The 27597-nt window shown below is 36.1% G+C and overlaps 2 protein-coding genes and 1 non-coding gene across 4 annotated transcripts; 2 read left to right on the forward strand and 1 right to left on the reverse strand.

Moving 5' to 3' along the window:
• Positions 1–2252: 2252 nt before the first annotated feature.
• LOC114534795 (uncharacterized protein C6orf106 homolog) lies at positions 2253–26747 on the forward strand. 2 transcript variants are annotated; one of them, XM_028556262.1, is made up of 6 exons: positions 2253–2689; positions 2810–2819; positions 4417–4567; positions 6416–6613; positions 7151–7359; positions 26378–26747. In XM_028556262.1, the coding sequence occupies exons 1-6, from the start codon at positions 2529–2531 to the stop codon at positions 26432–26434; spliced, it is 786 nt and encodes a 261-aa protein (XP_028412063.1). In that variant the 5' UTR covers positions 2253–2528; the 3' UTR covers positions 26435–26747. The 2 variants fall into 2 exon arrangements, with proteins under 2 accessions (XP_028412063.1, XP_028412064.1); XM_028556263.1 differs by lacking the exon at positions 26378–26747 and adding an exon at positions 8395–9917 and having other exon boundaries at positions 2256–2689.
• Positions 10464–11682, reverse strand: LOC114534793 (alpha-(1,3)-fucosyltransferase B-like). Its single transcript, XM_028556261.1, is given in 2 exon segments — positions 10464–10693; positions 10696–11682. Coding segments are annotated over 2 exon segments (1038 nt in total). The 5' UTR covers positions 11615–11682; the 3' UTR covers positions 10464–10574.
• On the forward strand, positions 13658–13730 carry Trnaa-agc. The gene has a single exon. It is a non-coding gene; the product is annotated as a tRNA-Ala (tRNA).
• Positions 26748–27597: the final 850 nt, after the last annotated feature.

The following is a 27597-nucleotide window of genomic DNA, read 5'->3' on the forward strand; positions in this document are numbered from 1 at the left end:
TATCGAATGGCACGGAGGGCTTAGAAGATGGTGTTATTTTCCCACTCCTTTTGTTTACATATTTTGAATTTCGCGCATTCTGATTGGTCAAGAACGAAAAATGTAAACAAACGCACTGATTGGCTAACATTTTTCACCCTTGTTGTGTAGATCTACAACATAGTACAAGAAGTCTGTTAATTTATTCAAATAAACAGAGCTATTCATATGTCTCTATCTGGGATTTCATGGCCTCATAGCTCTGGTGGTGATAACCACTCAGGATGTCTGCAATATTATTGCAATAAGTGAAAGATTAACATATGGGTGTTGAGGCAGTGGATCAAAATCATACCTGATAATGAAGTTGACTTTTAGGTGGCTAATTTTGTCAAAAAAATAAAAAAAATGTAACACCTAACTAAATTTGTGATTTGATAGTCACAATCATAATGTAATTTAATCCCAACTACTCAAAATTATGATTGTAATCATAATTTCATAATTATAATCATAAAAATTAAAAAGTCCTTAATTTAATTTGGTAATCATAGCTAACACTCAATATGGAGGAATATACAGTTGTTTGTTGTTATATCTTCTTTTTACCAAGCTGATCGAAAAGTGCCTAGAACTATTCATCGATCCAGAGACAACATTTTTAAAACTTTTATACAGATAATTTCCGTGCTATAATAGCATGGTATTTCATATATACTGAGTGAATGATCTTCCAAATACGCTAACTACAAAAGTGAAAGTGGTATATACAGCGATAATACTTTCATTAAAGACATTAAAAGTATTGTTAATAAACCAACAAATCTAGTTGTTCTTTGGTTATACGACAACTAGTTATAGAACGGTCCGGTTATATTACTGACAAAATCTCAGTTTCTCAATGTATATATTAATATCGTGTGGCTGTGGCATAGACAAAGGGCCTAAATGAAAATATTTCACCTTTCTACATTTTTTATTTCCCGGTTCAGGAGATGTTGTATTGTTTTTTCTTGACTGATCGCTCTTGCGTTTCTCCCGAGTCATCATTTTTGCTTCGTTCGCCAATAGTTGCTTTAATAAAAATATCTAGACAACGTGGAATAAAATGTAACGAAATTGAACAATAGAACCATGGATAATAAAATCACTGGATAGGAAACTTTAGTCACGTGGGGTGCTTAGGAACATTTTGATTGGTCGAGACGCGTTTTTGATGTTTTTAAAATTTCTTGTGCTATTTATAAACTTTAAGATAAACCCATTTATAATTTTATAAAAATCAATCACAGAAGTTGTTTTAATATTCCAAGAAGACCTGATCAACTTGACGCGACTTGAGGCAAGCAGCAAGCTATATCGTGCGTGACGTTACGATTTTCAACAAGGTTAAAATGCTGACGCCATGAGTTTATAGAACGTAGAACAATTATATAGTTGAATATTTATACAATCAGAACTCGTTCAAGTCTCAACACCAACCTCGCAAGCCAGGCTCTTTTACCTACGCTCCACGGCCCACGCTGCGGCAAAGACCCTGGTCAAGGCTGGTCACGTGATTCTTTTGTTAAGCTTCTCCCGTGTGGGGATGGGTGGGACACAAGTAGCGCATAGATCACATCAGTTAAAACAGCGTGTTTCTAAGGACTGAATATTGAGCGCTGTTGTACCGCAAAGCGAAATAACCTGTGTCGTTATTGTTATTTGACCTCTAAATTCGCTCATCAACGCCCAAATTTAGAAGATAGCACAGGCCTTCGAGTGTCTGTATTGAATATCAACTGAACTTGTGACGATACTAAAACCGATTCTATCGACGATGATACAGTCTACACATTGCACTTGAATCTAAATTCGGTTTATTGCTCTTTTTAGTTTTTTGCTGCGCCACACTAGCTGTATTTATTTAGTTTATTGCGTGAACCGCTATTTTTAGTTGCGTTAGTACAAAGTCATCTGGATTGTGACAAGTGCTAAAAATAGCAGAAATGGTATATCGACTTTGCCACTCCTCCCATGGATATGAACTAAGCGCTAATTAAAAACCTCCCATATTTTGGGAGGTCACATGACCAGCCTTGACCAGGGTCTTTGCCGCAGCGTGGGCCGTGGAGCGTAGGTAAAAGAGCCTGGCTTGCGAGGTTGGTCTCAACACGTGGAAGTCTCGCGTGTATAAATCCACATAAGAAGACGTCATTCGTTCGTGTGGAAATCCTTTTAAAGAATTATCCTTAAAGAAAAGAACTTTTAAAAAGGCTCAATGTTTGGGGCCACAATTACACAGTATGCTGCTTAAAAATACGCATCCTTAATAACTTCAGTAAAATAAAAAGCAAACCAAGTGCTAAAAGTGGTATGTGCACTAAATAATCCGAGAAATATTAGTTATCATGAAAAGGAAATCTTGCGTAAACGTCGGGAATGGTCTATTCTTGGAATGGAATTCTCGATCTTGGTCGTCTTGTTGCTGTTGGGTTGTGTTAAAATGTTGGAATTCTGACTACAATATTTCTTAATTCATGTTGTTTATATTGTTATATATCGTTTGAATGGCAATGGACGTTGATAACGAAGTAGACCAAGATTTCTTAACAAGGTTTAACGCGCTAGGAACGACAGATCGAGATATTTTGATAACAGAATTACAAAGACTGTTGAATTTCCAGCTCAGTCACGCAGGATGTATTTTCTTTCTAGACATGACAAATTGGTAAATATTTGTGTAAAATTGATTTTTGAAGAGTGATGCGGTTGTTTAAGCATGTAGAGCATTGTAAAGTGTTGTCACTGTTGTAAACTCATAAACTAAACTGTTAACTTTCTCTTGCAGGAACTTGCAGGTATGTAAAATTTGATGTTACAGTAGGTATAGTCGAGAGTATAGTTAAATATAATAATGTTATACACAAGCGTTAATATAAACTATGAAGTGCGTAGTAAATTTGTGCCATGTTTGGTGCAGTGCTTCAAAAAACTAACTCCACTTACGTAAAGCAGATCACTAGCCAAAGTGCCAGACTGCATGTGGCAATTGATACCCAAAATTTATAACATTTTACCCAAGATTTTAAATCAATTTTAAACTAATCTGTCCATGCATTTCTATTGCATTTAATAACACTCTCCTTACAACAGCCTTCAGAAATGCCAGCAATGGTGCAACTGATTTAAATATTGTATAGATAGTATTCCTGTATGCATGTGGTTGTATTGATTGAAACTCACTAAATGTGGAGTGTATGTCTGGCAGTTAATACTCATGCAATAGCATAGTTTGGTAATCATTCCTCACATGGTAATTATGTGATCTGAAAACTAATGAGTCTACATTTTAAAAGTACCTGGCAAAATGAATTTGTTACAATCTAATAAATAATTTGACCTAACAACCTGCTAATGCTGTTACAGTGATATATAGCTCTGCTATAATTAAGCATCTCTAGTTTGCAGCCATTGTCTGATTAACATTAACAGTTATCAGCAAGGACAAAACTTAACTTCACTTGCTCACAGCTAGCTAATTAGACAGCGTACAGTCATTTTGTTTCAAATGGTGTTAAGTGTTTCTACTATTATTAATGTATCAATGAAAAATTAAACGATGTTGATCAGCCAACTCATTGGTATGCAGCAGCAGTGTGATCATTGCAACCGGGCTACTGTGTACCTACATACAGACATCAGAGCAATTGGCTTTGTTTGCATTCCACTTTCTTAGTTTTTCTTAATCTAAACCTCACCATAGAGTGTATATATATATATATATATATATATATATATATATATATATATATATATATATGTATATGTATATATATATATATATATATATATATATATATATATATATATATCTATATAGTGTATATATACAATACACCATAGAGTGTATAGTGTATATATACAATAAATAAATATTAGCTGTTTATCTTTTGAAATTAAGGCCAATAAAGAATTAATTTGTACATGCACACAGACTTTTTGAAATTTTAACCTGTTCATTTGTCCTGCTATTTACATGTACAAATCTCACTATAGCTCAGTGGCAGCTTACTCCATAGCTCAGTGGTTTGAGAGCATGAATCAGCAATGCATGGGATGTAGATCCCTGCTTGATGGCCACCTTTAGAACCACCTTAAATGAGATGAATTTCAAGTTTTACTCTCATAAGCTATGTGAGGTCAAAAGAAAATCTCTTTCATGCATGTTGAGAAGGATGTTTTGCATCTTTGCATGTGGCTTGTGAGAGTAAAACTTGAAATCCAGTGGTTCTAAATTTAAATTTGTGACATACAATTATTGAAAGGGTTGATTGAGATTTTCCAAATTGCGTAGCGTTAAGTTTTCAAAGTGTATAAATATTACACTGGTTTTTCTACCACCTGGAAACCCTCTGTGAAGGTTACACCAGATTGTTTCTTCTTGATCATTTTTAGGCAGCAGTTGGTGCTTATTATGACTTCAATAGTTCTCAGACAGTTGAAAAGTTGCCAAACATGGAATTCATGCAAGATATAACAATTGGTGAAGGAGAAGCTGTCCCACCAAATACAAAATTTATTAAAACCTGGAGATTAAAGAATAACGGTAAACAACTTTTGAAATGAATTTAGTTTCATGTTGTGAATTGTAGTTGTTACGCGCATCATATATAAATGTTAATTTTGCACAGAATAGATATTAAATTATTATTATATTATTGTGGGATTATACTGTAGTAATACTGTAATTCCACAGCTTAATTATACACTTTTCCTCTAACAAGTAAATCATCAAGAATTAATATTCTTGTAAGTTTCCACGGTGGCACAAGTAAATTTACTTGTACAGTAGGTACACCTCGTAAGTACATGTATTTAATACTGCTAAGCTTTTGGTCCGTTAACCCGGAACGTCATCAATGCAGTATTAAATACCTAAGGGAGTTACCTACAAGCTAATTTACAGTATATTCATCAAAACAAGAATTAGATGAACCAAAAAACTAAAGTTAATCCATATACTGTACCGGTAATCTTATTTACAGTACCGCTATATTTTTTGGGGAGTCTGACATTCTTTAGTGTCTTTACGTTGTTGAAAAAATCTATTACTTTAAGGCGTATTACGTGAAAGTACACGAGTATGGTCGTAAACAATTTCAGGCAGTGGACAAATGTCCACCTTACGTGTGATGAAAACTGCGTAGCAGATTGTGGTTGGGGCTTTCTCCTCGGAGAATTTTAGACTTTCAGACTCTTGGAAACCCCAAACCATGCAAGGGTGGCTGGTAACTGGTTGCATTTACAAATAATGAAGTAGGTTTTCAGAATACAATGTCTGAATGCGAGAAGCCAAAGTATAGATTCGTAATTAACGGGATATATTTATGCTATTGAAATGAAACAGCACAAAACGGGACCTTTAAATGATTTTGATATAGCTGCACGCGCATTCTTCACTTCAAAGATCGTTTAAGGATATTTTGCAGAATGAACTGTCAGTGGTAAACCAATTTCCCATGTAGTATGCATGATGAAAAGATTATTATGCTTTAATAAAGTTATAGAAGGAGGCCGTTGTAATATTTTATCTACAGTATGATCCCCACATGTTACGCCGTCGTATTTATAACCTTCACGCTCGCATGCTGGGTGGTTAGAAATGTACACTTTATAAGCAAGACGAAGGCTGGTGAAACGTCGAAGATGCATTTCTTTGGTCCTTTCATTGTTTCAATGCTTAAAATTTAGAATTTATTTGGGAACTGCGTCTTACAGATTTCCTCGGTGTTTGTTAGGGTAACTACTAATGTAATTTCGTAAACTACAGTATTAACTACAGTATACATGCAGGGGTGAAGTTTTTTAGTTCTAAACGTCTCCTGGACGTTTCACTGCTGCCCCTCCTTCATTGAACTAGAGTCGAGTAAAGTCTTACTACAGTCTATTTGGAGATCACTGCCATCCCTTAAATCAGAGGGCAGAAGATTGACAATTATTTGCAAATTCGTTTACCTGAGGAATGTGAGCATTACCATGCAGTTGTCGACGAATCTCGCTGACACTGTCGCTGCTGTAAAATACGCAGCCATACATTAGCAAAATGTTCCCCACAAGGATTACATTGACTCTTTCAACATTGAAGCAGATGAAGTTACCATGAATTTTCCCAACGTTTTTATCTCAGTAATCATGTTATTGTAAATTAAACACTAAACATGCACATGATTTCAGGGACATTGCCGAAATAAATGTCACTTTATAACCTTGAAAGTTTAGCCGAAGTCCCTTAGGGTTCTCCCTCGGGGCTGTTGCTAAATCTTCCTTGGCTTTGCGGGACTTTTATTTTAACCAATTACCCCTAAAGCATAATTATGTTTACTTACACACGTACTGTATAATAATTTATCAGTATTTAATAAATGTGATTCTTTTTCTTGCATGTTTCTAACAGGAGTTGAAATGTGGCCTCCAGGAGTTTTCCTAAAGTTCACTTACGGGGATCAACTTGGACCGATCACATTTGTGTCAGTTCACGCAGTTGAACCAACGAAATCTACTGATGTCAGTGTTGAAATGATCTCACCATCAAGCAACGGCATTTACCAAGCACAATGGAGAATGTGTACATCCATGGGTCAATATTTTGGGGGTGAGTTTTGAAATAGGAAAATGCTAAAGAAGAAACAGCATCTTGTATTTGAATAACATATACTGTAGGCTTTTATTAGCGATATATTACTAAAATGCGATATTTTCTCGTTTGCTTGGTCATCACCAAGAAATTCGGATTCCGGTCTTTTCGTGCAAATCTCGCCTTACGAGCTCGATCGGTCAATACACAAAGACCTCGGTTTGCATAAGCAGACTTCTGTAAATAATGCCTGGCTTCCCTTTAGTCGTAAGTGTCGATAAAGGATTTCTATGTGTACGCAGTTAATAATGACCGATTTGAGTGGTGAAAGACAAATTTGCATCCGGACGACATACTTCTCATCAAGACATTTATACATACGACTGAATGGAAAACCAAGCTTAATACTGCATGCATGGCAACGTCACTACTGTACAACTGGCTGTTTCTATTGAGCCTATTTATATTTTTAGCTTTTTTATTGATCTTATCTATATTTTATTTATATATGTTCTTTGTTCTGTACGCTGAGATGTATTTCTACTTTGCTTTTAGATATAATTTGGGTAATAATTAGTGTTAACGAGAGTGGTTTGTTACGGGTAACGCAGCAGTTTTCAGAGTTAGGACATGAATCAAGACTATCTCCCGTCAAGCCAAATGATCAACATAATGAACAAACACCATCTGGATTCAATCCATTTTCATCATCTGATACTCCAACTGTCCCATTTAACAGTCCAGTTAAAGCCACAGAAAACGAGGTAAAATCTAGAATATTTGTTTTCGATTTGAGTATACTGACCGCTTACAGTAGAAGGGGCTGGATTGAACTAGCATCTCAGTCATGATGCGCAAGTGCCGTTTGGTCCAGCCAGCAACATTGCAATGTCACTCACTCGATACGTAAAATAATTGCTCGCATAATTCGCGTATACATGCCCATACAGGTCAGTTATTCTCGTAGTCTCCGTGTCCATCGACAATTTTCAACACAAGAAAAACATTCCATCATGCTTGCATGACCAGTATACATGCACAATTACGCAAACACAAGCTTCCTGATCTGTCGTTTGTATATCTATATCTTTCCTAAATATCATTACTGATGAAGTTGCTGTATCTTCAGGAGAAATTTCTAGAAGTCCAGTTTCCTTTCGGCCGAAATTTATGTTTATTTATGTATTTACTAACTTCATCACGTCTAAATGTTGTACGCAAATTTCCATGTATAAATTATATGTACTATACATCAAGCTGCATTGCTGTACTCAAAAACCTACATGTAATCAGAAGAGAGTAAGCATCCATGATGTATACATCTATTCCATCGTAATAGCCTAAGTGCATGAACCAATATTAGCGCGCGAAGGAGCTTTATACTGTATAATTAACAGCACTTTTGTTTCTTTTGTCGTGTACCATAATTTTTATCCATTCCCGCCCATATAGAGGCATGTCATTCATGTCTATTATTTCTATATTCCTGCCGTACGCAAACGAACTATTTCTAGGAAAAGGGGTTTTGTTTTTAAATGTCGAAGCTTTTACTATATTTCCAATGAAAGGCATTCAGTCAGTATTCAATATATTTTAATATAATGACAGAGACGAAAAAAAAGAGCAAGCATGCAAATGTGGTAGAGTATAAAAAATAGCGTGCATGTTCTCGTGCATGTTATTATTATATGGTATACCTTGACTTTTGTAGCCCCAAGCAGTGCCTAAAACCATTGTGTATACACACAGCGCTGTTACTATTCGATCTATAATGATTTATATGGAGGTGTATATTTTAGAATAGCCGTAATAACCAAATATCAAAAGAAGATCAATGATGATCAATCATTATTCGTTCCTCGACCTTATGTCCCGTGGAAGATAAACTAAATCAGGATTCAAACGAATATCTCCAACCCTTCTCTGACCGCTCGTCCGTAGTCTAGACGGAATATTGGCTGTGCCAAAAATCCTAGAACTATGGTAAAATTACCTAGAATATATTCATTCCAAAGTTTGAATGAATCTATAGTTAATACGTTTCAGTTCCTGATAATGAGTGCAAGTACCGGGGTACTTCCGGTTGTACGAAGACAGTTTGTAAACCGTGCATGGATTAGTGAAATCAATAATTACGGTACTCTAATGCCTCTCGTTAATGTTATATAAAGTATGTACTATAAGTATATCTAGTCGCATTATTTAGTCCATCAGGTCATGCCAACATTTAGGGCTGCTTTCCACTGTCGCGTTTTTTGCACATACATATACAGTGGCGTACGGGGAGCGATAATTGGGTGGGGGGTACAAATTCATATTATCTCTCACATTATGTCTGTCAACATGAATATATAAGAATACGTGCCCCCCCCTCCCCAATTATCGTCTCCCGTACGCCACTGTACACATACACGCACCAACCCTATGCATCTATTCAATCGTTGATTTCATAAGTATCATTAAAATGATTTTAAACTTTCACGTGCGTATACGTAGGAACAAAAAACGCGACAATGGAAGGCAGCCCTTGCGCAAAACAGGGTGAGTCAAGAGAAACGTGAAATCGAATTAAACATTAGTGTTTTTCGTCTTTCCCTATGGGTGTTAAAATGCTTTCCAAAAATGCACAAATTTGCATGGAAGCTTGGCATTTTACTTGGTGGGAACACATAATGGTTTAAATGTTGCGGATCCTCGTGTCCCGTCATGATTGAAAAGAAAATCAGCCGCTGTTGACACAAGAGAATTGTCAAATAAGGCCAGCCATAAGTTCGCAGCAAATTTGAATATTAGAGCCATCAGTTTTTCTGGACTCATTCTGCACCCTTGTCAACTTTGCTAACTTATATTTGAAATAATTCCCCGTTTAGCAGTGTCACATGCATGGCTTCTTATAACCAGCCCTGATAAATACGAATAAAATAAAATTTAATATATTTCTATCACTGCTGTTCATAAAACGTTGTTAGTCACCTGAAAATTTTATTGTCCCCTTATTTTTCGATTATTGTCAGTCGTGTGCAGTGATTCCATCCATCACATGTACGCTTGTTGCATTTCCTATTAGGAGGTTACTATACATGTACGCCATCGACAGTGACTATAGATGACATTGGACGCTTCCCCTATGGGGCCGCGGAGAGGAGGGGGGGAGGGGGCAGGGGAAGCATTTTGCCCCGGGCCCCCAACCTGAAGGCGCGCCTGACTTAAGAAAGAACCTAAAACTAAAGCAAATGACGTTTTTGACTTCACAAACGGCATGAATAACGTGAAAAGACTGGGTCAAGGATTGTGATTGGTGGAAAACAAAAACTTTACTTCCGGTTAACGTACGTGTTGTCAAAAACGTCACCTGCTTAAGCTCACTAATTTCTATAAGATACGTTGATATTGTTTGTAAAAAAGTTTTTTTGTTAAACTTTTTCACATCGCTTTGAAGTACTTTATGCCTCGCAGATATTTAAAACCATGACGTCATAGGGCCGCCGAAAAAATTTTTGCTTCGGGCCCCACAATTTCTCTCGGCGCCCCTGTCCCTGTGCTTTAAGCCCGTTTTCCACAAGGCGAATTTATTCGCGCGACTCGAAGCGATATCTGAAATCCAGTGATGTGATTGGTTTGCGAAAAATTTCGCCACGAAAAAATAGAATCGCTTCCTACTTTTTATCTGTTCGCGGGAAAAAAGTCGCCCAGTAGAAAACGGGCTTTACTCGCATTTCTACAATTAACGCCGGCCACGCTGTTCACTCACTCCCTAATATCGCCGCTCATTCGAGTTATGAAGCACTTGAGGAGGAGGTTGGGGCGCATATATTTATAAGGAAAGAGATTTAAAAATGCCACTACGGCTATAGAAGGATAAATTAGTAATAATGCAAAGCTTGGTTACAAAATCATTGAAAAATGAGAACACTGCAGATATCAAATACTGAAATTAAAAAAATATTAAGATTATAAATAAAATATTAGCGATGGAACATTATTTTATTACCCAAGTACTGTAATTTCTGCGCTGACATAAGTCGACTTTAAGTCCTTCTTTATGCCACTTTCCCTGAGCTATCGCCTGACACGTTAGACACCATCTATCAAATTTTCCATCCAATAATTACCGATAATCGTACCACTTATGTCACCCAGCCCTTTAGTTTTCCATTCCAAATACTTGTTATACTCTGTTTCATTGTTCATCAGAAATTTTAGGTGTTCAGCCAGAGCGGCTGGATTTTTGAAATCCCTGACATTAACGATGGAATTTCTAAGATTTCCTGGTAAAAATTCATAAATCTTGTCCGTACTCATTACAATAGGTACAGCACCTGCATTTAGGGCATGCAAAATTTGATCATCGACGAAATAATCGCAATCTTGGTTAAAGAATGTTATCGCAAATTTATAGGTCTTCTGTAAGAGCAACTTTTTCTTTTTAAAGTCAGTTTCGTAACGGTTAATTAGTCCTTTTTTATTTCGTAAACATCGACCATACGAATCTATTTTAATGAACTTCATCAGTTGTCCAAGATACTTGGTTCGAACCGGCTCACAGTTTGAAAATGCAGCGATTATGCCTCCCGTTTTGTTTTTAAATGGTAACGGAAGGTCCAAACTTGGCTTGGTAAAAAGAGGAATGGGAAAATCTGAATCAAGTCTGTAGCTTTGTAACAAATGGAACTGTGACATGTATTTTGGGTTTTTTAAAACCGGTGTGTACACAGGGTTTTCCCGTGTCATAAGAACCCAAGGTATGTCTTTATTTGGAGGTAGGGGGTGCGGGTCACGTGCATGAACTAGAAATGAATCTGCATCCTTGACCCTGTTCCGGTCAGACGTCACTTCACAGGCAACTGGACATTTCCCTCTGTCGTTTCCCTTCTGTATTTCTATGGCTTTTTTGGCGGGCTTGCCCCATAATTTAGACCAGAATAGAAGAACGATTTTTTCATCAACAGCGTGAGGTATTGGAGCCACGTTTTTAAATGTGTCGTTCGATGAAATGGTCACGACCAAAACCAAGACCATACCAGTGACGAGGATTGATAAGGCGACAAACAAAATTATTTGTTTCCTCGTTTCGATATGATAACACATCTTCTCAAATAAAACGTGGGATAGGCTGTTGCGATAGAATTCAACCTGTTGCAAGTTCTATAGATTCTATAGAAATTTGTTGTTATAATTTCTCAATGTCGTGGCCTATAGGTAGCCCAAAGGTATTTGTGTTTTAATGTAAAGCGTCCATCCAGTTTAATATTGCGGTCTGTGACGTAAACACCAATTGCTATATTTGTATTATAATAAGATAAGGTTGGCAACTAAATATAAATTATATTTCAGAACAGTCGTCTCGATATAACAATGTAATACCACTTTATTTCACTCAAAATAGCGAAATAAAATGGCAACAAATATAAATTAACCACGTACAGCCTCAAAACTATCGACAAAAACATTGAAAATATGAAAAATATATCACAAAAAACATCATAACAATAAATTTTGATGTTTTTAATTGCTCCCCAGTACATTTTCTTGTTGAAAACAACTCTAGAAATACGAAAAATTTAGCGATACTTTTCGTGTTGCCATGAATTTTTTCGCCGTAACGATGCGGGATGTCTTTTGCCTAGCACTGGTTTTCGATTCAAATGGCGAAGCAGCGACCTCATTGGCTCTTAAAATTGGCGAATAATTAAATTGGTGTTCGCCAATTTTATGAGCCAAAAGACATCCCGCATCGTTACGGCGAAAAAATGTACGTACAACACGAAAAGTATCGCTAAATTTTTCGTATTTCTAGAGTTGTTTTCAACAAGAAAATGTACTGGGGAGCAATTAAAAACATCAAATTTTATTGTTATGATGTTTTTTGTGATATATTTTTCATATTTTCAATGTTTTTTGTAGATAGTTTTGAGGCTGTACGTGGTTAATTTATATTTAGTTTCCAACCTTATCTTATTATAATACAAATATAGCAATTGGTGTTTACGTCACAGACCGCGATATTAAACTGGATGGACGCTTTAGATTAAAACACAAATACCTTTGGGCTACCTAGGGTCGTGGTGGTAATAATTAAAAGGCGGTTAACGCTAATCTTAGGATTAAAAGCCTTAGGGTGAGTAAAAAAAAACTGACACCTTTGAAATTCAAATTAGCCGCAAACTTATGGCTGGAATTTGACAATTCGACACAATTTGACATTGTGTACAATCAACAAGACGTGGTTAATTAATGCGAAAGTGTTTAAACCAATTGAACTAATTCAACGTTCTTTTTTATTACAGAGCTTAGAATGCATTTTAACTCCCAAAGGAAACAAACTTTATGTTCAAGGTTAATTAATGGGTTCACTTATTTGATATGCTTCGTATACCCATGAGATATTTTAGGCAATTTCTGTCACATTACAACCGATTGCAGACACATTGCAGCTAATTTGAATTTCAAAGGTGTCAGTTTTTTTTACTCAGGCACCCTGTACAAATTTTTTCATAATTTTGGTTTGCTAACAATACAATAGAACAATGAAACAATAGAATACGCCGATCGAACTCTTTTGTTTGCGCGGAGTAAAACCAATAAAACTTTTTGTTTAATTCTCGTATATTATATTTTTTGAAAAAAAATATTCAGGATCGCTTAGAGATAGCTACATTTAAATTTCAGTTGAATGCAAATTCATTTGAATACAAATTTTAGTTGAATACAAAGTAAATTCCCAGCCGATTTCTTTAACTTTTAGCCTATAACAATATTCCAGGGTTCTTGACTGTGAAACAGTCAAATTCTAAGGTGCTGATTGAATGTTTTACCAGGAATACATGCATGCAGCAAACCCTCTTGCCAGTTCAAACCAAGTATACAAAATTCTCTGAGCTAATCGGCTGACCTAAATGATCTAAACTTAAATAGTTATAATGCAAAGACTCAGGTGTGTATATTAAATGTATATGTGATGTTGCTACTCTGAGTCACCAACCGGGCAAGCTGAAAAATTAGCTTGACGACGGTGGGAATCGAACCCGCGACCTTTGGTTTGCTAGTCCAATGCTTTTCCAATACCTTGTAGCTCAGTTGGAAGAGCATTGGACTAGCAAACCAAAGGTCGCGGGTTCGATTCCCACCGTGGTCAAGCTAATTTTTCAGCTTGCCCGGTTGGTGACTCAGAGTAGCAACATCACATATACATTTAATAAACTTAAATAATTATGAAATGACTCAAAAGTCTTTATCGAGTATATTTAATATAGCTAAGTGTTTCCATCATTCAGTACAAAATAATCGTAAAGCTAGTGTAAACATTGTCATTGGCCGTTCAATTTTTGCCGCATTATATGTTATGGCAGCAATTAAGTATAAAATAAAGCTTCACACCTTCAAGACAGTACACAATTTCAGAGACAAAGAAAAAGCCCTAACTGTTATTACTCGGACTACCGTAGGTAGACCGAGTTGTAAAATGGGCTCGGTTTTTTCTTTTGCGTCGGGAGTTTAATGTGCCCCAGTTCAAAATGGCTGACACGTCGATTAAGAGCTCTAACAACGAATTTGATGTGGATAACAACGAAAATAAAGAGCCTAATGCGATAATTAACGCCACCAAACATCTAACAGTTAACCACAAAGGCAAATTTAGCTGGCATGGTTCGTTTGAAAGCCTTCAAGCTTTCATCAGTAAAGTTACTGAGACAGAGACAAGATGGACCCTGCCCGGTGGCTCGTGCAAAATGCTTGAATTGAACGAGGCGGTGATCAGATGGTATGCCGATAGCAAATCACTGATAATTAAAGGGAAATCTAGCGACAAGATTATTACACAGCTTCGCATAATCGCAAATTTAGCTCAGACCAACAACGAGGAGATAAATATCATCGAAAAAGCAAACAACTCTGACGACACTTTGGTCGATAACACTAACAGTAGCGGGGGCGAGACCATAAATGGTCCGGCCGGCAGATGACAAATTAGAAAAACTAAGTGTCGCCGTACACGAACTTGAAGCAAAATTCGAACGAAAGATGAGTCAACTTGCATGCGAAATAAATGAGACAAGAATCGACTTATTTAACGAAAAAATGATCAGAGGAGAGAACGAAACCTTGAATAAATTAACGAACAATGAACAATCATCGGTTCTAAAAGGGTTACTCGCGAAACAAAACGAGAATTTGAAGAAAGAAAACGACAAACTTAAAGAACAGATCGATAATTATAAATGCGTTATGTCTGATCTTAACCAAAAAGTGAAAGACCTAGAAAACGAAAAAAGCAGCTTAGTCACAGTCATTAAAATTCTACAAAACGAGCAAGAACAACATAAACCTGAGTCAACATGGAATATCGCAAATAGCTGCAAAAGAACGTCTAAAACCCAAAACATCCCAGAACGAAATCCCAGCGGTATTAAGGTGGCTCCCTACAATTTTTTAAATATTAAAAACTTGTGGTTTTGATATAAAATTTTAGCACGAGATTTCTTGCTAAGGAAAAGAAATTTCCCAGATGTATTAACCAACATTCTAACAGTCAGAAATTGCCCATAAGCATGACGTCATTACCGTTGTTATGGTAACAATGGCGATTCAATATGGCCGACATTTTACCTATTCATGCATTTTACTCGAAAACAAGTTCGGTTACCCCAATTTTTATTTTATAAAAAGTTTTCTTACAAAAAAATGGAAAATTTGAACCATTTAAAAAAAATTCTATAGAGCCAAAATTATTAAAAATTAAAAAACGTGTTTTTTCGTTATAGAAATTTTTTGGCTTTATAGAACTTTTTTAAACTTGCTCAAATTTCCTATTTTTTTGTAAGAAAACTTTTATAAAATAAAAAATTGGGGTAACCGAACTTGTTTTCGAGTAAAATGCATGAATAGGTAAAATGTCGGCCATATTGAATCGCCATTGTTACCATAACAACGGTAATGACGTGAAACTCAAAGATAATTTTCGACTGTTAGAATGTTGGTTAATATATCTGGAAAATTTCGTTTCGTTTAGCAAGAAATTTTCTGCCAAAAATTTCAATCTAAATCATTAGTTTTCAATATTCTAAAAACTGTAGGGAGCCACCTTAAAGTCAACGATGAACAATGTGATTTACATCTACAAAATCAATTCGACATTGTAAGCGACGACAGTGAAATTAACCGAGACGTCTCGATAGAAAGAACAGATAAACAAAACCAACGCAAACATATTAGTGGTGATAAGACTAGACGACACCGAGAAACCAAAAGAAACACACAGGATCGTGGACCATACATGCACAAAAAAAAAGAAAGCAATGAACCAAAAGCAGTAAAACAAAGTCAGCCCAAGAGTGACATTGTAATCTTGGGAGATTCAATGTTAAAGCATCTAAATCCTCGGCGAATTCAGCATGGAATTGACCAAAAGATTTCAATAAAAACCTTTCCTGGGGCTGGTGTAGATAATATGATCCACTATGTTAAACCGACCGTCCAAAACAAACCAAAGCATATTATTCTACACGTAGGTACCAATGACTTAAAAACGAAGTCTCCAGATGCGTTGATTAAAGCGGTAACGAAACTTGGAAAGGCTATTACGGAAGAAGAATGCGGCATTGAATTAACGATGTCTCAAATCATCACAAGGAACGATGATCAACAACTTGATAACAAGGTAAACTTATATAATAAGAAATTAGATGATTTATGCACTGAACGCAATTGGGGACTTATCTCTCATGAAAATATCACTAAGACTCATTTAAACAGTTATGGTTTACATTTAAACCAGAAGGGAACAATCACATTAGCTAGAAACCTGAAACAATTTTTAAAGAATCAATCCTTAAGTTGAAGTCAAGTTGAAGTCAAGAATACCGACAACCATAAAACTTTTAAGCATGCAACCGGCCCTAAAGCTACAAAAGCTACAAAAGGATTTAAGATTGCTCACATTAACATACGCAGTTTAACGAAGCATATCGATGAGTTAAGATTATACCTAGATAAACAACAATTTGAAATAATTAGCATTAATGAAACTATGCTCGACTCGTCGGTGTCTGACCAGGAAATCAAAGTTAAAGGCTACGATGTTGTAAGGAAAGATAGAAATAGACATGGCGGTGGAGTCGCAATATATGTACGAAACGTAATAAATTTTACAGTAAGAGACGATTTTAGTGATGATAGTCTTGAGACAATCACCCTTGAAATTTCGAAACCAAAATCCAAGCCATTTATAATTAATTCTTGGTACAAACCACCTAACACCACACTTGAAATTTTCGATGCATTTGAGCATTTAGTTAACCAAATGGACTCTGAAAACAAAGAAGTAATTTTACTTGGAGATTATAATTGTGACTGGTCTTGTCTGGCTTCTAATAACGCTAATTCTCAAACAAACAGGCTTGCCGAAATTACTCAAATACTACAATTTCAGCAATTAATTACTGAACCAACACGGATTACATCAGATAGCAAAACGTTAATAGATTTAGCATTCACAAATAAACCTGAATTGATTAATGGTTCGGGAGTCATTCACTTGGGCATTAGCGATCACAGTTTGATCTATATTCAGCGGAAAATCGCTGCCCCTAGTGAAAAACCAAAACTTATAAAATCAAGAAATTTCAAACACTATAATCTAAGTTACTTTAAGTCAGACCTCTCTACATACCTGTATGATCAAACGTATTATGATATAATACTTGATCCAAATATTATGTGGGAAAAATGGAAAACTATATTTCTGTCGGTTGCAGACTTTCACGCCCCAGAGAGAACAAAAAAAGCTAGAAGCAAATATGCACCATGGATAACTGATAAAATTAAACAAACAATGCATCGAAGAGACTTTTTAAAGAAAAAAGCGGTTAAAACTGGTTCGAAGCAATTTCATGACGCTTATAAAAGCGCACGGAATGATTTAAATAGACTAATTAAGAATACAAAAGCTATATACTTCACAAATACGTTGAATGGCTGCGAAAATAACCCAAAGAAAATGTGGAAAATAATTAATAATCTTACAAACAAACAGTCAAAAACAACCCTTATATCTGAAATTCATTATGAAAACCAAAATTTAACTGAAAGATATTGCAAACGCCTTAAACCTACATTTCAATGAAGCTGCCTTTCGGCTGGCTGAAAATATGCCACAGAGCTCAAGGACGCCCGAATCATACATAACAATTCCCAATGCACAATTTGTATTACAAAATGTTTCAGTAAATAAAACATATAAATTACTATCTACAATCAACATATCCAAATCAGCAGGACATGATAGAATATCAGGTAAACTTCTAAGAGATGCTGCCGAAGTAATAGCTCCATCACTAACAGCAATCTTTAATACATCTATAAATACTGGCATATTTCCTGAAGATTTTAAGACAGCTATTATTTCGCCAATACATAAAGCTGGAAGCAAAACTGATTGCGATAATTATAGGCCAATTTCAGTTTTATCTTCTGTTGCTAAAATACTTGACAGACTTATCACAGAACAACTAGAAATTTTTCTTGAAACTAATGAAATACTAGTAGAACAACAAGCAGGATTTAGGAAAAATCACTCTACTCAAACTTCACTACTTAATAATACAAACCACTGGCTAATGAATATGGACAAGGGTTTATTAAATGGAGTGATTTTTTTGGATCTTAAGAAGGCGTTTGATTGCGTTGACCATAACATATTATTTAAAAAAATGCATTGCTATGGAATAAGGGGTCACACGCTCGCCTGGTTCCAGTCTTATCTTTCTAATAGAACTCAAATGTGCAAGGTAGATCAAATATTATCTGAACCAAGAACTGTTAAATGCGGAATACCTCAAGGATCTAACCTTGGACCACTTTTGTTTCTATTATATATAAACGACTTGCCAAATTGTCTAACTTCATCATCGGCAAGCATGTTTGCAGATGATACAAATATTTCAACCAGTGACAAGACTAGTGAAGAATTACAAGAACACCTAAATACTGACTTAGAAAACGTGCATCAATGGTTACTTGCAAACAAACTTACACTCAATAAAAATAAGACTGAATATATGATTATTGGCTCAAGACAACGAATTTCAAATCTAATATCAAATCCTAAAATTGAACTCGGCGAATCAGTTATTAAACAGGTCCAAAAATCAAAAACATTAGGTGTTATAATTGACCAAAATCTTTCATGGAGCCATCAAATCCAACACATTTTCACCAAAGCTTCACGAGGAATAGGAATGATGCGACGAATAAAACAGTTTGTCCCAAAATCAACTCTAATAAAAATTTATAATGCTATAATTGTGTTATCACACTTTGACTATTGTAGCCTTGTATGGGATAACTGTTGTGAATACTTAAAATAGACTTCAGAAATTGCAAAATAGAGCAGCTCGCGTCATAACTGGTAAAACATACGAAGTTAGTAGCGAAGATGTCCTAAAGGAATTGGACTGGAAGCCTTTAAATCAACGATATAATGTCAACAAAGCAATCTTTCTGCACAAAATGCGAAATCAAAAAAATCCATCATTAATTTCTAACATGTTCAAAATAAAAAGCAACGATAGATATAATCTAAGAAGCAACTATAACGATTACGATCTTGGGAAACCTAAAACAAATTTCATGAAAAAAAGTTTCAGTTACTCAGCTGCATCACTTTGGAATGGTTTACCCAATGAAGCGAAAGAATTAGGCATAAGTACTAAAAAATTTAAACGTATTCTTGACGACACTTGACCCAACACCAAATGTATATGTATAGTTATATTTGTATATTTCTGTAATGTATTTTAGTTCTTTTTAATTGCATGCGTGTGATACACGGCCCTTTGAAAATCAGGCTAACTGAAAGGTTACCGTGTTTAAATATTTTTAAATAATAATAATAATAAAGATTACAAAAATCACGCGTGGGCGGCACGAAGTCTTATAAGCTTGCGGATTATGAATGGGTAGTGTCGCAGCTCCTCGCAAGAATGATTTTCATTGGCTGAACTTTACAATACATTTCTGTATGTTTCAATCTGCATTCAAACGGCGGCAAACAATTTTGCCTTTTACTTACAAATATTTTTGGAAGGGAAACGACGTATCTCTCCGTTTTTAGATTGTTACGAAATACATTATCTAGGGGGCAGATACAACGAAATATCCAGGAAATGGGAGATATCTCTAATTAGGATATAGTGGGCCATGAATATAGATTAACCACATCAAGAAATCCAAGACAGTAGCGAAAACGAGGAGTCTAGGCTAATAGACGATGAAGCAGGGGTGGATCCAGCACTAGTGCACAAATTTGCATTACAAAACAAAGTGGTTATTTTTAGCAGTTTTCTTGTGTCATGCAAATTAGTGCACTAGTGCTGGATCCACCCCTGCGATGAAGACTCGACAGAGGTCTCTAATGCCGCACTAAACGCTATACGAGGCATGGAAAATTTCTTGACAAACTCGTTACAAAGCCTTGCAAAAACGTTACAATCCAGCCTTGCTTCGTTGCAAAGCAATTTGGCGCCAACGCGGCCTCGAAAACGACAAGGAAGCCCTCCGTCCTCAGTCTCAGACGACGATAGCTCGTCTGAAAGCTCGGGAAAACAGGCCCTAAAGCCAAATAACAAGAGAGTCATGAAAATCCTGCGGATGAACTTGATTACGCGGTCAATGCGCTTTTGAATAAATCAACCGATCAATCTCTAGTTGCTGAAAAGACGACTTCCAACGCAGGTGGCGACGCCATTTTGACAGGCATTGCCAGCGATTTTTATCCTATTGATCAGTGTGGTGAAGACATCCCCACACGTACAGCTTGCTGAACTTGTGGTAAAAATTCTACAATCAAAAATGACTGAAGGAAAATTAAGAGAGAAGCAGCAAAAATATCTTCGGCCGATATCCCCACAAAAGTAAACGCTGCATCTGGTCATGGTTGCAAAGCGAAAAAGATGCAGAAGGTCCAAATGCTATTGCTTAAAGCTCTAATTGCTCAAACTCGAGTGACTGAGAGTCGACAAAAGGATTCGACTCCCATAGCATCTAAAGCGCGGAGCGACACAGCTGATGCAGCTGTTATTCAGTCCACGGATGCCTTTGCCTTCGTAGTCCAAGCCAAGTCTCACGTAAAGGGTGGGTGGCACACTATGTTACCAAACAACAGGTAGTCGATGGAGTATGGTGGAGTCAGCATGCCATATCCATCACCCGCACTTGCTGGCTGCTTTTCTTGCCCTAAAATCATTTTCAGACAAACTAAAATATATTCGTGTTGGTCTGAAAATTGACAATGTTACCGCAGTTACTTATACAAATAATACGGGCGGCAGCCACTCCAAAACTTGTAATACCTTCGCTAGGGAGATTCGGTTATGGTGCATTGACATCTGGCTTACTGCTTCACATGTACCTGGGGTGTTGAACAAACTAGCTGATAAAGCATCCAGAGAGTTCAATGACACAACTGAATGGGCTCTTGACCCCCAGATCTTTGCTAGTATAACTAAAGCACTTTTTACACCTGAGGTAGACCTGTTCGCGTCAGGGCTCAACCACAAAACAAAGTTGAGAAATACATAGCCTGGAGACCTGACCCACAGACCTGGGCAACTGATGCTTTAGCCCAGAATGCCTTTCCTCCTTTTAGCATGATCAGCAGAATACTGCACAAGATGGAGGAAGTAGAGGGGATCCTTATTGGACTACTCAGGCATGGCAATGAGAATGCTGGTTGCAAAACCCCGGATCCTACCAAACAAGGACAACGTTGTGTACCCCTTTCTTTGACCCCAACAGAAAGCACCCACTTACAGGAAAACTGAATGAAGTTAATAGCTTGCCATTGATCAGGCAATGCTACCAAAAGCAAGGAGTTTCTGAACGCTCAGCAGATTTTTTCATCAGTTTGAAAATGGATACAATATTGCTGCGCAAGGCATAGGCAAAATTCTATAATAAATCAGTCCAACAACCTGGACTTTTTGGACAGTCTATATTAGCAGCAAATTTGTAGCTGTTAACTTGTTGTGTTCATTAGTTTGTTGATGTTAAGGCTATTATAAAAAAATGAATTCTTTCATCACCTAACCACTGGGCTTTAAATTCTCCATGTGACTCCTTGTAACAGGTTATGACAAGGAGGTAGAATTGTAAAATTAAACGAAACTTACCTGGAAGTTCAAGTTTGACGAGGATTCTACCGACTTGTCATACCGGAACAAGGGGTCACACCCAACTCAATATGCAGCATTGTCAGCCCCACTATTGCAAAAAAGGTTTAAAACTGAAATTACCTCATGAAACTTGATGAAATGGAAGGTTTGTGTTTACCCAGCAAGTATTAAGTCGGGGCGTTCATCTAAGTTATAAAATATGTAATTTTATCACGCATTGTGGCAAAACGCGAAGTTTTTGTGGAAGTTTTTGTTGTTATCATTACAAATAATGCCTTGAATCATGTTACATAAACGACAAAAAGAGTAAATATTAATATAGGAATATATGAAAACGATAGACTCAATAATTTTGAATTAAATTAACACATTTAGTTTGTCTTCATTTGAAAACATTTGGCGCCCTTCCTCGCTAGCCCCAGTCCTAAAGCGCATCACACATGCTTCTTACCAATATATCGCATCAATTGCATTGCAACTAATAAAAACTCGATGCAGATAAATTCTAGAGGTTTTAAACCGTCTTAATTTCGAGTGGAATTATACACACTTCAAATTCAAGCCAGGGCAAGAGCATTGCACCGGCCGGCATCGCAAAAGCGTAGGTTCAATTCCTGCCAGAGGACATATGGTTGTCTCATTTTTCCATCAACTGATCCGGGCTTGAATTTGAAGTGTGTATAATTCCAATCGAAATAAAGACCGTTTAAAACCTCTAAAATCTGCATGCATCAATTGCTTTGCAACTTGATTTACATACACGTATCAATTGCCACTTCAGTACACGATAAATAACCTACTTTTTCAATGTGTAACAACTCCGCGAATGCACAGGCAAAAACACATAAATATAGCTTGAGTCTTGAGAAAAGTACAATCGCTTCTGTTGTTATAATCCGGAAATGGACACCGCAGTGTAGCTGTCAAATTAATGCGTGATTACAAAGTGATGACAACCGGAAATATAAATCGCCCTTGGAATTTCGTTATTTTCTTCCTTATTTATTATCCTGTCGTCTTTTAACCGTTATATATAAACAATAAAATCTTTAGTTATCTTTTCTGATAGTTTTTAAGACAGGATGGGCAGAAAAACTCGAAAAATAGCGATTCTACATTGTTGTTGATTCTACATTGCTGTTGAAATTATCACTACAAATCACCCAATGTAGTGTATGTCAAGTAAAATAGATGAAAATGTTGATCACAAAGTGAGCTACAAATATTTGTAGGTTTGTAGGCGAGATTCCTGGAAGGCATTGCGTATTTACGCTTCTCTAAGATTCAATTTAAAAAGTATTCGATCGGCAATAAATATTTTGGCTATAGGAAAGCTTTTGAGATGAACTAAACTTATACAAAGCTTTAAGATAATACAATTTCTAGTTGATTTGATGATAAATACTTGCGGATATAATCGAAATCATCTAGATCTGCGTGCGATGGCAATGATTAGTATCTTAAAGTATACTGAGGCCGGTTGTTCGGAAGGCGATTGGAGAAGCAAAAAGTTTACTGAATATACTCTCGTACCTCTTGTGAAGTATTAAATATTTACTTCCATTAGTTTTAAACTATTACAGCTCGGTTGTTCAATAAATGGATAATTTTTTTTTCCATTTTGAGCTTATCCATAGTTGATCATGACTTTCCCGTGTTTAGGTTACTTTATAACGCGTGTTTATGTCATGCTTATTTACCACATGTCAATTATGACGAAATATTGTTTAAAATTCACAATAAAACTCTCCACTGAAATATAGGTGTGTATTTACATGGTAGTCAATTTATTGATACGGCAGGGGTAAAATTGGTACCTGTACCTAATTCTATTAGTGCTATGCTACCAAAACAAAGGCAGAGCGCTGATGAATTGGTTACGGGTACCCGTTTAAGCCGTGCATGCCGATAAATTGTGTGTAGTGAAAACAGGGCTTATATAAATGAGTAAAAATTGACAGCATGCATGCATCCATGCATGCACCAGCATTTTGATACAATGATAATCGCAAAGAAACTTTTCTAATAATTATGAGTATTGACTCACCTGCTCTGCCTCAACTAGGGTTCACCAGGCAGTTTATTTCAACGTATATTCTTTGAACGATGTCGAGTAGCAGAAGCTTGTTCCGTCTTCCACGTACACAAACTAACATAATAATTAACAGCACCATGCTGTGTTTTTAACGCATTAATTTACTTAGACAAGCACAAGTGGAATCACTGATCTGAAATAAAACTGGATAACGCATCTATAGAAGGCAAAAGTGAAACAAGAAGAGAATTGAGCAAAAAATGTTATGAAGTCGAAATATTCCAAATTTTTTGCTCAAATTTCTTCTCTTATGCTTCTATGTTTGTGATTCTAAAATTGGCCCGGATAGAAACGTGAACAAAGCAAAAACGCAAAAAACTCCGGTTCTGTAATAGAAATCTATATTAAATTATACGAAAGTGAGGCCTTTGAATCGGATGGCGGCCGGATCACTTCCGGCTTCACTTTTGCCTTCTATAGATGCGTTATCCAGTCTTATTTCAGATCAGTGAGTGAAATATATATAACGATATAACTGGAACGCTACCTTCTGACCGGAAGTTGAAGCTAAGTCACCCCAGTCTTATACACTGTCAAAACAAAAGTATTTTGTTGTGATTTCGTAAAAAAAAAATTTTTAGGGAGATAAATAACTGATTTTCTTAGTACTTCCTGCCGGCTGAGGCATTCTTGATGTTAGTAGAATGCATTTTATGGATCTATTTTTGGAAATGCGGAGTAAGACGGTTCTTTGCTAGGAAAAAGCGTAAAGACTAGCGTGACAATGCAGGAATATTTGTTTCACTAGATAATTAATACAACTTTTTTGCCATCTAGTCGCTTAGAATTATTTAAACATAAACTTATAATATTAAACAATGTCTATCAAGTGTATTTTGCGATGAAATTTTAGCTTTTATATAGGATATCCGTTTTGTAGTACAAATATTGTTGTCAAAATTGTACATTTAGAAATTTCACTGCGACTATGCGGGTTGCAAGTTGCCTGATACCGGCTTCAACTTGAATCAGAAAGGCTAATTTTCATTGTCTCTTAAAATTTTCGAACTTTTAAAAGCCAATGAAATATTGAGAACGTACTGATTACTGTAAGAGACAACATGTCATGCTTCTTAAGGCGCGGATTTCCATTTACAGCAAAATCGTTCTCTAGCGAAATATTTGCATATTTTTTTTTAACTGCATGAATAAATCAGTGCCACTTGACTGTTCTCTTCAATATTTCAATTCAAAAGAAAAAATGCAAATATTTCGATAGCGAACGATACGCTGTAAGTGGAAATCCGCCTTTAGAGATGAAAGGCTTGATGAAATTCATTACATGCATTGGCGTCCATGACCGTGCTAGCCTATATGGCAGGCGGTCCCTAAAATCGGGCAAGGCGTCCAGACTCTTTTCACCTTTAGTCGAGCATGCCCGTCGTAAAACAAGGTTTGCTTAAGGTCGCTATAAACTTAGTTGAAACGTAGGACTGTCGACGGAGAACATATACCGTATACAACGCGATACACCTTGACCAAAATGTTTAATTCAATTTTCAAAGACGTCAAGCCAAGCCGAGAAACAAAAGATCAAAGAATATACACGACAACAAACTGAAACACAAACCTATACATTTACCTGTTACTAGTAATACATTAATTAACACGGTCAGTTTTATTCTAGGAAGAGGTTCAAAGGGATATGGCAATAAAAATTACTTTCTCAGTTAAACTTTCTTTCATAAAAATTACGTCTAAACGAAAAAACCACTTGTTATGAAGTGTTTTACATTAAAAGTGCTATTTTTGGGGTATTCAGGAAGCCTGGACGTCTTGTATCAAGATTCCCTCTTCTAAATATATTGCAATTGAAAACACCCGTTCACCCTTTGGACTGATGAAGTTAACTTCAGCGTATCTTGTATTTCTGGAATGTTGCTCACGATTTAATTTTAATGCTTCACGTAAATAAGGAGCAGTATCGCCATTTATGCTCTTATAAGCAAATACAGCTTTATTTACTTTACTTTCCTCATAAAATGGGAGCCGTTTCAACCGGTTAAAGAGACAAAGAGTTGGATTGTCGATGACATGTATAAGGAGCGTCTAAGATAACTCTTGCCGCCCTCTTTCGCAACTTAAACACCATATCGGCCATCACTCGAATACATCATAATGGGCTTAATTACATGATTGTAGTAAAGGAGCCCTTTAAACCGGTTTTAAAGATGGATGTTTTTTACCATAGTAATACTCACAGTAATACTACACACATATTATTTATTTTTTGTTGCAGCTTGATTTTGAATTAATACAAATATTTTTTCTCTTCTTACATTAATTCATTGAAACTATATTTTACCAGATTTATGCATGCATAAATTATAATGCAGGTGAACCTTACAAGCAGGCTTGGTAAACACACTAGCCAACTTCAAATAAGATGTTACTCTTGTGAGAATTTTACTCCAAAGTTTAGCTTATTCATATGATTATTGAAACCTCACTTAAGATTTAAATAAAAGAAAAATTGCATGTTCCTGAAATATTTCATTTTTTTTAAATTTGTACTAGCCGCCAGAGGTCCTGTTTCATCCTCACAGTCCTGTTCCACTGAACCTATGGAGATGATTTTTCAGAAAACTCATTATGCTTTGAAGATGATGTATTGAAAGTGTCAATTCCAAAACCTGTAAAATATTCTTTCACTAAACGTGTTAAAGTAGAGCATCCAGAGTACCCAGGGTATTCTGTCCATATATGTTGATTCAGAATTGCGTGCTATAGCTAAATCAGGAAATGTCCACAGCATTAAAGCAGAGGTTGATCAGATCAACTGTTGTTAACATGACAGCAAGAGCAGCAGCATCTGAGCCATTTTGTCTTTAAATCTGCTCACAGCAGAAATAGAGGAGCTAGCATCGATAATTGGGAGCGGGACCCATATTCATATATTCATGTCAACAGACTGTAAAGACAATTGATTCGAAAAGAAATTAATCCTGCGTATCATGAACATATGAATTTGACCCCCCCCCCCAATTATTGTGCTGGCTACGCCACTGCTTGTAGCTGTATGTTAAAATCATCTAAAAAGTATAAGGAGAACTCTTCTTGAAAATTATGCATGTATTATATATATGTACACCATCTTTGATATTTGATGTTGGACCTTCTGTTCCATGTTAATCGTGCATGGTGAGTTTGGTTACTTTCGTTTCTTATTTTCCATCACAAAAATGCTGAGTAACAACAATATGACCAAAAAATCGGATGAGAAATAAAGAGTTTTGCCCTTCAAAAGCTCTTAAGTACTTGTCGATAAGCATTTAATTCTTATCATTATAATTATATTCAAATGACTGACAATTATTTTTCCGCATTTTCTTATTCAACTACTCCATATTGCATGGTAACGTCAATGATCTTTTATTGAGAGGACACATGTGACGGTCTGACTTATTGCCTGAGAATATTATGCAATTTTCGTAACCATATGATCTAAAGGTCCCCTTGATTGATCGTGGTAATGAAAACTAAGAAAGTAACGCATATGCCTAATTTTATCACTGCACAATATGCTTGGAAATTGGACAGATTTTTTCCTAAAAGCAAGTTTTTAAACTATTTGGCCAATTTCGCAGTCACAATTCTTCATTTCTTAGTTTTTCTTTTCTCACTCTACCACTCTGGGTTATCACAAATAAAGTAAAGCGCAAAGTTGGGATGACTCACAATAACATGAAAACACAAAATTTCACTATGAATTCTAATTTTAATAATTATATTAGTTT

This window comes from Dendronephthya gigantea, unplaced genomic scaffold, assembly GCF_004324835.1.
Source record: "Dendronephthya gigantea isolate DGI-Jeju-01 unplaced genomic scaffold, DenGig_1.0 000107F, whole genome shotgun sequence".
NCBI classification, from domain to species: domain Eukaryota; kingdom Metazoa; phylum Cnidaria; class Anthozoa; order Malacalcyonacea; family Nephtheidae; genus Dendronephthya; species Dendronephthya gigantea.

Bases quoted from the DNA above. Each gene is read 5' to 3' on its own strand.
- LOC114534795 (XM_028556262.1), top strand. From the start codon at position 2,529: ATGGCAATGGACGTTGATAACGAAGTAGACCAAGATTTCTTAACAAGG. The intron at 6,614-7,150 runs GTGAGTTTTGAA...CTTTGCTTTTAG, and splicing joins CATGGGTCAATATTTTGGGG to ATATAATTTGGGTAATAATT. The intron at 7,360-26,377 runs GTAAAATCTAGA...AATTTGTACTAG, and splicing joins TTAAAGCCACAGAAAACGAG to CCGCCAGAGGTCCTGTTTCA.